The sequence below is a fragment of the Telopea speciosissima genome, unplaced genomic scaffold, assembly GCF_018873765.1.
Source record: "Telopea speciosissima isolate NSW1024214 ecotype Mountain lineage unplaced genomic scaffold, Tspe_v1 Tspe_v1.0529, whole genome shotgun sequence".
Classification (NCBI taxonomy): Eukaryota; Viridiplantae; Streptophyta; class Magnoliopsida; order Proteales; family Proteaceae; genus Telopea; species Telopea speciosissima.
The window spans coordinates 13,688-25,030 of record NW_025317865.1 but is presented as its reverse complement, the minus strand read 5'-3'; the positions used below and the strand labels follow the sequence as shown (position 1 = coordinate 25,030).

At 40.2% G+C, this 11,343-nt stretch overlaps 2 protein-coding genes across 2 annotated transcripts; both read right to left on the bottom strand.

Moving 5' to 3' along the window:
* Positions 1 to 44: 44 nt before the first annotated feature.
* LOC122648179 (heat shock 70 kDa protein 17-like) lies at positions 45 to 4,991 on the bottom strand. The gene is made up of 4 exons (XM_043841429.1): positions 4,065 to 4,991; positions 2,717 to 2,949; positions 1,364 to 1,523; positions 45 to 335 (listed from the first exon to the last, which is right to left on the bottom strand). Exons 1-4 carry the CDS (start codon positions 4,821 to 4,823, stop codon positions 78 to 80), a joined length of 1,410 nt encoding a protein of 469 aa, XP_043697364.1. The 5' UTR covers positions 4,824 to 4,991; the 3' UTR covers positions 45 to 77.
* A 252-nt stretch (positions 4,992 to 5,243) lies between these two features.
* On the bottom strand, positions 5,244 to 11,140 carry LOC122648178. Its single transcript, XM_043841428.1, has 3 exons — positions 10,529 to 11,140; positions 8,339 to 8,434; positions 5,244 to 5,261 (listed from the first exon to the last, which is right to left on the bottom strand). The coding sequence occupies exons 1-3, from the start codon at positions 11,138 to 11,140 to the stop codon at positions 5,244 to 5,246; spliced, it is 726 nt and encodes a 241-aa protein (XP_043697363.1).
* Between the last annotated feature and the right edge of the window lie 203 nt (positions 11,141 to 11,343).

Below are 11,343 nucleotides of genomic sequence, written 5' to 3'. Positions count from 1 at the left end.
TTCAGAAAGAAAAACATAATTATTCAGAAGAAATATTCCAATTTAATATTTTAATTTGTACAGCTGACAGCTGCAAATTACACACTCACCTTACTAGGGATTTTCTTCATTCTCTGTACAAGTGTCTGTTTGTTTCCCTCATCCGTCGGAAGATCAGGCCCATCTAACTCGATCATAAATCCATAAGAGGAACCATCGATGATTCCTAGTTTACGGTTCAACTTGATTCCATCACTTAAGTTTGCTGCATGAAGTGCTGAACCAAGCACTATAGCTTCGTCTGCATCCAGATGTCTGTCCAGATCCTTCCTCCCAAGAAATTCCTGTAGCTTAGCCTTGCAAGAGAAAGCAAGAACAGTGTCTATATACTCATTGTGCATATACTAAATAAATCAAAGACCTTAAATAAACCTAGCTATAATATACTAATAAAAGACCAATAGATACATATGAATGAGTAAAGCATAGTAACATTAGCTAGAAGAACTGAAATGGCCAGACCTAAAGCATCTATGGAGAGACGTCAACTGATACGCATGTCTACTTTTTTTTTATATAGAAAAACATTACATAAATATTGGGAAAGGACTGGGCATGCCGCCAGTTTTCAGTAAGCAAGCGACATACACCAATCACAAGGATGGACACAAGAGGGCAAGGGAGTATTTTCCAAAGGAGGAGGAGAGAGGATGACACATGCTGGGCACCCTGGCGGCGTCCCAGCCTTTTCCCATAAATTTCATACTTATCTATCTACATGTTTATGTTCATGCACAACACCATCCACAAGAGGCCAAATTCTTTACTCCGGTTGATTCATTTCAAGGTATCAAGCACTTCATAATTTCACCATGCACAAGAGGCAATAAGCCAGAAGTCAAAGACAAAAAGTTTACAGTTGCTGAACATAGCAAGTTAACAGGGAAATGCAGATAAAATCTGCTGAAGTAAATCCCGACAAGCAGCACTTTGTGACATAGGCCCTAAAATAGAATGCACTGATTGCATATCCATGCTAGTACATTTTATGTCCTTGACATTTTTTGAAGGAACTCCGGGCATTTTGAACCAATATAGGTCATAAATCATAATATTGCAGGTTTACACACAGTAAGAGACGGAGCAACTTTGAAGCAGAGCCTTGGATAGCAATGGTTCTTAGAAAGGAAATGCCTACGGAGTATGTCTTCAAATAATCTCATGAGATTCCATGACAGCAAGAGAAGTTTTACTTCAAAATCTGAATATCTTTTAAGAAATTGAAAGGTTTCGCTATTGTGAAACAACCACTTCTGCAGCTTAGAAGATGCAATCATGTAATTCTGTCTCTAACAGATTAAAGTTGCAAAATTTAGATACTTACCTGTAACTTAGGGACACGGGTTGCACCACCAATCAGCTCTATTGCATATATCTCATCAACCTTCAGTCCAGAATGTTTCAGAAGTTCTTTCACAGGTATAAGAGATTGCTCCCACAGGTCTCCACAGAGTTCCTCAAATTTCTCACGAGTAATGGTACTCCTGCAGAAAAGAGAAGTTATTGAACACATACAAAAAAAGAAAGAAAATAATCCAGTTATTTAGGAGATATGTTTTTCCTTTTTCATGAGAAAATGAAAATTTTAGGAACTCTGTGGAGACTAAATAGCTCCCAAAACTTTACCATGATCAGATAATCAAGAAAACAACCAAAAATATAATGTCTTCAACAAACACTATCCTCTTCTTTTTTTATCTTCAAATATTTGAAATGGAATGCATTTTAGATCTAGTTTGCGGTGAAATCATAAGTGCTAATACCAATGACTTACCGATACAAAAATCTAACTAGGAGAGACCACCAAGTAGGATAAGACCACTACTAAAACATAGAGAAGTCACATGGAAGATACTTTTGTATGAAGCAATGAAGATTCATTACATAGGATTACAAAATAATCAGGAAAAGCAATAGAATACAAAGATGGGACTGAAGAAAAGCAAATAAAATAGGCCACTTCTTAGTGAAACAACAATAACGAGGAGATGGTTCCAGTTGGTCAATGGAAGGACTCTAGACAAAAGAGAGAGAGAGAGAGAGAGAGAGAGAGAGAGAAGATCCCGCTGAGTTATAAAGTAGCAGTAACAATCCTGATCTAAAATATCTAGAAGATCCAGTTCTGCAACCATATCAGTCGACTAGTTTGCAAAATGAAGCAACCAAGAGATCAAGATGTTTGAGTGTTAGATCCTCTCTACAAATAAATTTTAACCAATAATTTCATTTGTTATGTAATAGAGAGAACATTAAAGAACCCCACCCCAATTCCCCCTCCCCTCCCCCAAAAAAAAAGATGAAAAAGGATGTCATAATGAGATTTAACATCTAACTCTGGAAACGAGAATAGTGAATCAATTAACATAATAGTAACAACATGAGCAAGCATGAGTATTTTTAGGACCCAAGAATCAAGTACTACAATATTGCTTCTGGCCACAGAATTGGCAAACAACATTGAAAGGATCCAAGCATGGTGCTGATCCTCCTGTCAACTCCTTGGCGGGAAGTGTAATACATAATGCACTCTCTTCCTTGGGTGTTTTTACCTTCATAAGTTTCCTTCAGTGAACTACTTCTTATTTATCGACAAAAAAAGAATAAAATATCAGTTAAGGGATCAAATATCCAACAAGAAAGAATTTGGGTGAAACTGCACCAAATTTAATTTACACACCTAAAGTCACGGTCATCGTAAAGAGATTCAACTGATATTGGAGCCATTGTGTTTGCACTTAGAATTTCTTTAGTACGTTTAACCTGCTTCTTCAATTTCGCCATTGCCTTGGGGGATTTCCTCACATCCACCCCATTACCAACTTGATTGTTGAACTCATCTGCAAAGTATTCAACCAAATGCAATTCCATATGTTGACCCCCAAGAGCTGCGTTCCATCTAACATCCTTAACCTGCAAAAGATTCAGGAGTATATTAACAATCCCAATTCCATAAAACTGTTCAGAACATCTGCAAACACAAGCAATGCAATGGTGACTCCCTTTCTGATATGTAGGATTGTCCTGCTACACAATTCATAACCAAGGTAACTTCAGGAGAATTCTAGGGTCACTATTGAACTAGTTCAGTGCTTTCAGATGTGGCACCTAAAGTTCAAGCCATTTAATTGTATCCAAGATCTGTCTATTCCTATATCCAGCCTCAGCTTGTAAAGGATACCAAGTGTAACCTTTGAACCTCATTAAATAAAGTAACAAGCAACATGTAAGGATCCAGTGGAAAATATTGAAAAAGGTCTCTTGTCCATTTGTGAGAAATTTTCTTTTTTCCCTTCGGTAAAGACGTATAAGTCATCTTATAATGGAAAACATTTAGGCCTTTGGCAGCAACACTTATTATTAGTGCTATTTATCCAAAACAAGAGGGTGTAGAGAAAGTTATGGAACGGGATATGACATTACTGACAGAAAATATGCCCAAAAAAAAAGAAATCACATCAGTTCATTGAGCTTCACTCATGTTCTGTGTCAATAAATGGAAATAAGAAGCCAAAGAAAGTAAAATATGTTCCACCCAATAAATCCCAAGTTTCTTTTGCCAATACTCAAATTTATTGATGCTATACAAAACAAGATGTACTCCTACTCCAATATAATCAATGGAACATAGAAATGCCAATAGCAACCTATATACAGAAAAGTTTCAGAGCACTGTTCAATCCAATTCATGTTACAGATAACCTAAGAAATATGTGTCAATATGTGGTTATAAATAATATCTAAGGGATTCATACTTCTTTTTGATACATCTTCCAGTTTCCATGAAATTGACACACAGAAACACAAGCAATGCCCCTTTTCCATTACACCCTCCAATTACTTAGCATCAAGGCAATACTCTAAGAGAATTTTTATGGTTCCCTGGTGATGAATGAAATAACGTTAAGAGGTGTTCCTGAGATGATCATTACTAACATTCCAATATTCCTTTAGGTGCGAATTTTGTGTCATAGAAAACACAAACCATATATTAACAATCAGAGGTTTTTGTTAGAGTTGAGATTTACCTGGAATTGGTTGACGGAGACGGTCTTCCCATACTCCTTTGCGCTATAAGCAGAGAAATGGACAAGCGCTGCATAAGTACCACTCGAACCCATGTCATAGAATATAACATGTCTCGACTCATTTGAGAAATTCTTATCAATCCCATACTGAAGAGCTGCACCAGAGTGCTCATTAATAAGAGAAAGCACATTAATGCCAGCCAATTCAGCAGCTTGAAGCAACCCCTTCCTCTCCGCCTGCCCGAAGTAAGGCGGAACCGTGATAACAGCATCCTTTATGGGCACCTTAGAATGAACCTCTGCTAGATTTCTTCCATAACTAAGAACCATGGCTACCAATTCCTCTGCTGAATAAACGGTAACACCATCATCGATCCTAATACCAGCCGCCCCTCTAGAATCTTCCACCAAATCAAATGGTAAATATTGTGAATCAATAATATCCTTCACATACTTCTGAGGCTTCCCGATCATATCCCTAACTTGTGAATAGACTTTATCAGGGTATCTAGCTACAATTCCTGCCGCTTCTTCACTAAGCAAACGACTCCCTCCTTGGAATGCAACTAACGCAGGGGATTTCCTCTTGGACATCTCGTTTATGGCTATCGAAATCGGACTCTGGCCAGGTTTCAGATTCACAACTGCTACTTTCATCCATTCTGAACCTAGATCTATACTCGAAACCGCTGATTCCGATGGAATTGTAATAATCGAAAGAATCAAAACTGCTAAACTGAACTTAAACCAGATCATCATTTTCGACAGATCTAAGTTAATTTTGAAGTTCGGACAGTTATGCGTACTAAAGAAGGACGCTTTGGAGCTCTATGTGAAAGAATGCAGGAGAATTTCCGCCATTAAAACTGAAATGGAAGCCTGAAATTAGAATTTCGAGTTTGAGTTTCGAGGATTCAGGTACCAGGAACTCAGGAAGAGGGAAGGAATCGACCGTTCGGGAAACAAACTGAACTTGAGAGGGGGAGAATTGAAGACTGGGTTTAAAGACGGGGGTGGGAAAGAAAAGTCTACTTGGGAATTCGACGAATCCTGTCCAATAATGTATATCCACGTGTTCTTCATAACACGTGGCGGGTTGAGGGTCTTCGGATGTGTTGTCTTAATGTTGGTCGTCGATGGCTTTTCTACATTTTGGGGGGTAAGGAAGTCTTTTTGAAGTTATCGAACTTGTGCAAACTGCAAATGAAACAGATGAACGGCAGAGATTTCATGGTTTATTACTTTATTTAGGGTGTCAATATGGCCCAGACAACCCGAGCCCCACCTAGTCCGTCCTGAGTCCGTCCAGCGCCAGGGCTGAGCTTCTCAGCCCGTAGGGCAGGCTTGGGCTGAGCTTTTTTAGGCCCGAGGCAGAGTCGAGCCAGGTCTGGGCCTAGGTCTCGGGTTGAGGCGGTCCGGCCCAACTCATCCCTACGTAATATGTATATAACTAAGTTGTAAAAATATATAGTATGCATAACTCACTCTTCCTCATGTTTATTTTTTAGTCACTGACATACACCACTTAATACATTCTTTTTTTTAAAATGACTGACATAAAATAGTCACTCATTTCCCCTCCCTTTTTTGAAAGAATTAAAACTATCCTAAAAAATCAATCAGGGCCAACCTGACCCAATCAAGACCAATTTGTAGGCATCGCAAGTGCGATTGCAACGGAAGCGTAAATAGAATCACAATATCAATGGAGAAGTCATTCAAAATAAAGAACGAAACAGGGATCGGTTATTATCTAAGCCTCACAAGTGCAAGACCTCCAACCGATGATAGCCCTTTCGCAATCGTTTCACGCACCACGCAAGCTTTGCATTCCCACACAGTCAAGCGTTATGTCTCCTCCAAGCCACCAAGGAACACACACCTTGATTTCTTCTAGGATCAAACACCAAGAGAAGAAGGGAAGGAGAAACGAATTTTGGGAGAGGAGAGAGAGCTCCACGTTTGGGTCCTTGTGTGTATCTCTTGTGATTTTTGTGATTCCACAAATATATATATTTGTCTCACAGAAATCCCCAAAAATATTAGCTCATATGGGTGTGAAATATTGAGTTACTAAATGTGACTCAAACATCCACCCATCCAATCTTTCTCTAATAGGAAAGATATGCATTGCTAGGGGAATCCAATCTTGGGTGGAATATCCAATATTCCCCATTGGATTTCCTTTTCTAACAATCTCCTCCATCCTACTGTAAGATCCAATCTTACAAGAGGATCATGAAAAGGGAATCACGATCAACCGTTACCGCGTAGATGAATGGAACTAAAAGGAAAGGGGTAAGATGGCAATGGGATTCCACTCAGCTTCTAAGAAATATGTCATCAAAGATGCTAAGCAGATGTAATAACTTACGCCCAAGGTAAGTAGTTAAAATACGCATTAGTCCCCCACAAAATAATGTTGCATGGTTCAATATAAGGCATGTGTATGGGACTGTCAATCCTCAATGAACCGATACACCGATCGAGAGATTCAATTACCTTGATTGGACTAACAGAAAACATTTCAATCAAAATGTTCAAGAAAATAGATAATGTTTTATATATGTAACTAAAAACATTTCAAAAACATTTTGAAGATGCTACCGGATCCGGATTTGGGTCCAATCCTGTATAGAATACTCCCCTCAACATATTCCCAATGTATGGGCTGTGGGTTCCATGTTGGGCATCTCTCTCGAATACAGTCAGACATTTAGAATCCAGCGCATCGATATATAGTCAGAGAGAGACATCAACCGTTGGTACACCAAAACTCTCAACATATGAATGCGTCGATGAGGACCCCTCAGGTCAAGGGACTGATCGTGAACTACTTAAGAGAATCTCATTTTCTTTATAAACTCACAGTACACCACATGTGAAATTCTCAATGATCCCGTCCAATGTACACACCAAATGTACACTCACATTTGTGTCTTGCGAGAATATCCTCCCTAAGCACACACAATGTGACCACCATGCCGGATGGGATGCCCAATCCCATCCCCAGTGGTGAACAGTTTTAGGTATAAGTACCTAAGGACTATAACTGAGCTCAACAACTGATCATGCTAATCAAAACAGGAATTTATTAATTCAAATAGAAGGAGTTTTGTACATCAGTGCCAGTCACTCATGGACTTCACCCCCATATTTCCAACATGTTTCTCAAAAACACTAGGAGGCAATGCCTTGGTCATGGGGTCAGATAGGTTATCTGCAGTGTCAACCTTAGCTATGGCTACATCACCACGCTGAATGATCTCACGAATCAAGTGATATTTCCGCTCTACATGCTTGTTCCTCTTATGAGCTCTGGGTTCCTTTGCTTGTGCTATAGCTCCCCTGTTGTCACATAATAGTTGTATGGGTCGCTCCACTAGCTCAGGGACCACCCCTAGGTCTGTCAAGAATTTCTTGAGTCAGACACCTTCCTTGGCTGCTTCACTAGCTGCCAAGTACTCAGCTTCTGTTGTGGAATCAGCTGTTCACTTCTGTTTGGCACTCCTCCAAATCACTGCACCCTTACCAATCACAAAAATCATCCCAGAGGTAGACTTTCTGTCATCCTTATCAGTTTGGAAATCCGAATCCGTATATCCAACCACTGACAACTGATCACAACCATATACAAGGAAGTAATCTTTGGTCCTCCTTAGATACTTAAGGATCCCCTTGACAGCTGTCCAGTGCTCCTGTCCTGGATTGGACTGATATTGACTCACAATCCCTACAACATGACAAATATCTGGCCTGGTACACAACATGACATACATCAGACTTCCCACTGCCAAAGCATAACGAACTCTCTTCATAGCCTCAATTTCCTCAGGAGTTTGAGGACATTGTGACTTGGATAAATCGATTTCATGTCTGAGAGGCACATTACCTCTCTTCGAATCCTGCATGTTGAACCTTTCAAGCACTTTGTCAATGTAGGTGGATTGCGACAATCCCAACATCCTCTTCTTGCCATCTCTCACAAGCTTAATTCCTAGGATGTAGTTGGCTTCACCCAGATCCTTCATTGAGAATGTCTTGGATAACCACATCTTTACCGATGAAAGTAACTCCACATCATTCCCAATGAGCAATATGTCATCCACATATAGGACTAGGAAACAGACGACACCCCCACGGATTTTCTTATATACACATGGCTCATCAATGTTCTGTTCAAACTCAAAATCCTTGATGGTTTGATCAAAACGGATGTTCCATGATCTAGAAGCTTGTTTCAATCCATAAATGGACCTTAACAACCTACATACCTTATTTTCCTCTCCTGGGGAGACAAAATCCTCTGGCTGATTCATGTATATGACCTCATCAAGATAACCGTTAAGGAAAGTGGTCTGTACATCCATCTGCCAGATTTCATAGTCATGGTATGCAGCAATTGACAATAGAATCCGAATGGATTTAATCATTGCTACAGGTGAGAAGGTTTCATCATAGTCAACACCCTCTTTTTGAGTGTATCCCTTCGCCATCAGTCTTGCCTTGAAACGTTCCACCTGTCCATCTACACCTCTCTTCCTCTTGTAGATCCATTTACACCCAATGGATTTTACCCCTTCTGGCAGATCTTCAAGAGTCCAGACATGGTTAGAATCCATGGAATCTATTTCACTGCGCATAGCTTCCTGCCATTTCACTGAGTCAAAGTCCTTAAGAGCCTCAGCGAAAGTATAAGGATTTGTGTCTGAACAATCAGACACCATGTGGAATTCTTCCACCTTTTGATCCTCCTCAGTGAGAAGGTTCAAACGAGTTGGTGGTCTGATAGACCTCCCACTCCTCCTAGGCTCTTGAGGTTGTTGCTCAACTGTGTGTACGTCAACTGGAACCTCTATCGATGCAGAGGGTACTTGGTCATCAGTTATTTCTTTAATGACCACTGGATCTGATCTCGGTGAAATCGTGTAATCCTCAAGAAAAGTCGCATGCTTACTAACTATGACTTTTTTATTAACAGGGTCATAGAAGTAGTAGCCTATTGTAGTCTTAGGGTATCCCAAGAAATAGCATCTATCTGTTCGGGATTCCAACTTATCTGTCTGTTGTTTCTTTACATGCGATATGCAACCCCACACCTTAAGATGTTGAAGACTAGGCTTACGCCGATACCACAACTCAAAAGGTGTTCTGGTCATAGACTTTGTTGGTACCCTGTTCAGTATATAGATGGCAGTTTCTAGCGCGAAACCCAAAAAACTCAATGGCAATTCCGAATAACTCAACATGGACCGAACCATGTCCAACAAGGTACGGTTCCTCCTTTCTGAAACTCCATTCTGTTGAGGTGTTCCTGGGGCAGTCAACTGGGTTATAATCCCAGCTTCTTTCAGATAGTCCCTGAACTCATCTGATAAGTACTCTCCTCCTCGATCAGATCGAAGGCACTTGATGCAATTACCCAACTATTTTTCAACCTCCGCTCGAAATTCCTTGAATTTATCAAAGGTTTTCGACTTGCGGTGCATCAAGTAAATATAACCATAATGAGAGTAGTCATCAGTGAGGGTCACGAAGTATTCATAAACATACCTCGCCTGAACGTTGATGGGTCCACATACATATGAGTGTATCAATTCTAACACAACTTCGGCTCTTCTTCCCTTGTTAGAGAAGGGTTTCTTGGTCTTTTTTCCTTGTAGACACGACTCACAGGTTGGGTAAGGTTCTACCTTCAATGATTCCAAAGGCCCATCCTTCACCAACCTGTTTATCCTTTCTACTCCAATATAACCTAACCTCAAGTGCCAAAGGTATGTAGAATTATCTTGGGCTGATTTTCTTTTTAAAGAATTATAGGAGATCTCATTCACCTCTAGTACTGGTTTTAAGAGATATAACCCGTTATCTAGTAGGCCAGAAGCAATAAAAGAATTATTCAATTGAATAGTTAATTTATTAACAAAGAGAAAAGTATAACCATCCTTAATAAGCCTACTAACAGAAACAATGTTCCTCCTAAATTGAGGAACATAAAAACAATCTCTCAAAATTAAAGTACTACTACTGAAAAATAAAGTAAAATCTCCAACGGACTCAGCAACGGCCTCAGCACCCGTACTCGTTCGCAATCGAACTTCATCCTTACTCAGTCTTCTTGTCAGCTTGAACCCCTGCAACAAGTTACAAATATGGGCGGTAGACCCCGAGTCCACCAACCATGTGTTAGTAGGTTCCTTTGACAAACTAGACTCATAAAGGACCAAGGTTTCAGAAATACCTTCTTCCTGTTTGTCCTGCTTCTTTTTCTGAGCAGCCAGGAAAGCATGACATTCCTTCTTCCAATGTCCGTCCTTCTTACAATAGAAACAAGTCCCCTTGCTCTTGTTCTTCTGAATTCCCTTATCGCCAACCTTAGGGTTTTTGCCCTTGTTAGCCTTCTTTTTCTTCTTCTTCTTGCCCTTGGGTTTTGAGGAAGAAGACTTGTCCTTTGTAGTCAAGACCTCCACTTTCTGCTTCTTAAATGCAGCTTCCACCTCTTGCAACATGTTGCCCAGCTCAGGGAGTTCCACAAAAAGTTTATTCATGTTGTAATTGACAATAAACGATCCGTAGATGTCCTGAGGCAATGAGTGGAAGATGACATCCGTCTTATAATTTAGCTTGAATGATGTCCCAAGGTTCTCCAGATCCAGGAACAAGCTCCTCATTTTCATGACATGTTCAATAACCAGAGTACCTTGAGCCATCTTCGTGCAATGGAGGAGTGTCACCAGTTGATGATGGGCATGGCGTTCTTCCCTCCCATACATCTCCTTCAACTCCTCCATCATGTCCTTGGTCAAGTACAGATCCTTGACCGAATCAACGATGGTCTTCTCCAGAGAACTCAACACAAGGAGTTTTGCCTTAGAGTTTTTCTGTCGAAACAACTCATAGGCAGGCTTAGAATCAGGGTTCTCCTCATTAGGGAATTCAGGCTCATCTTCGTCCAGGACAGACATTAGACCTTCCGCAGACAGGACTAACCTGATGTTCCTCCTCCAGTCAACATAATTAGGGCCGGTCAAAACATGGTCTTTGATAAGGGCGGCATAGTTCATTTGGGTTGACATTTTTAAAATCTACATGATGTACAAAAATTACTAATTAGCATGATCTACAACCAGTGAAATAACTAGGGTAAGAACAATCAATGATCAGTCACACCCCAAGCTTCCCTCTAGCTTGTAGGGTATGAATTGGAAACGACCAACCCTCATGCTCCTGACTTAGCCTATTAGGGTTCATCATTCGCATTTTGGTTGGGTGGACTATT

Excerpts from the sequence above, each read along its gene's own strand:
- LOC122648179 (XM_043841429.1), bottom strand. The coding sequence starts at position 4,823 with ATGATGATCTGGTTTAAGTTCAGTTTAGCAGTTTTGATTCTTTCGATT. Across the intron at positions 2,950-4,064 it reads TCTCCGTCAACCAATTCCAG|GTTAAGGATGTTAGATGGAA; the intron begins GTAAATCTCAAC and ends AATCTTTTGCAG. Across the intron at positions 336-1,363 it reads CCCGTGTCCCTAAGTTACAG|GCTAAGCTACAGGAATTTCT; the intron begins GTAAGTATCTAA and ends TTCTCTTGCAAG.
- LOC122648178 (XM_043841428.1), bottom strand. The coding sequence starts at position 11,140 with ATGTCAACCCAAATGAACTATGCCGCCCTTATCAAAGACCATGTTTTG. Across the intron at positions 8,435-10,528 it reads TTAAGAAGCAGAAAGTGGAG|ATGGATGTACAGACCACTTT; the intron begins GTCTTGACTACA and ends GAAATCTGGCAG.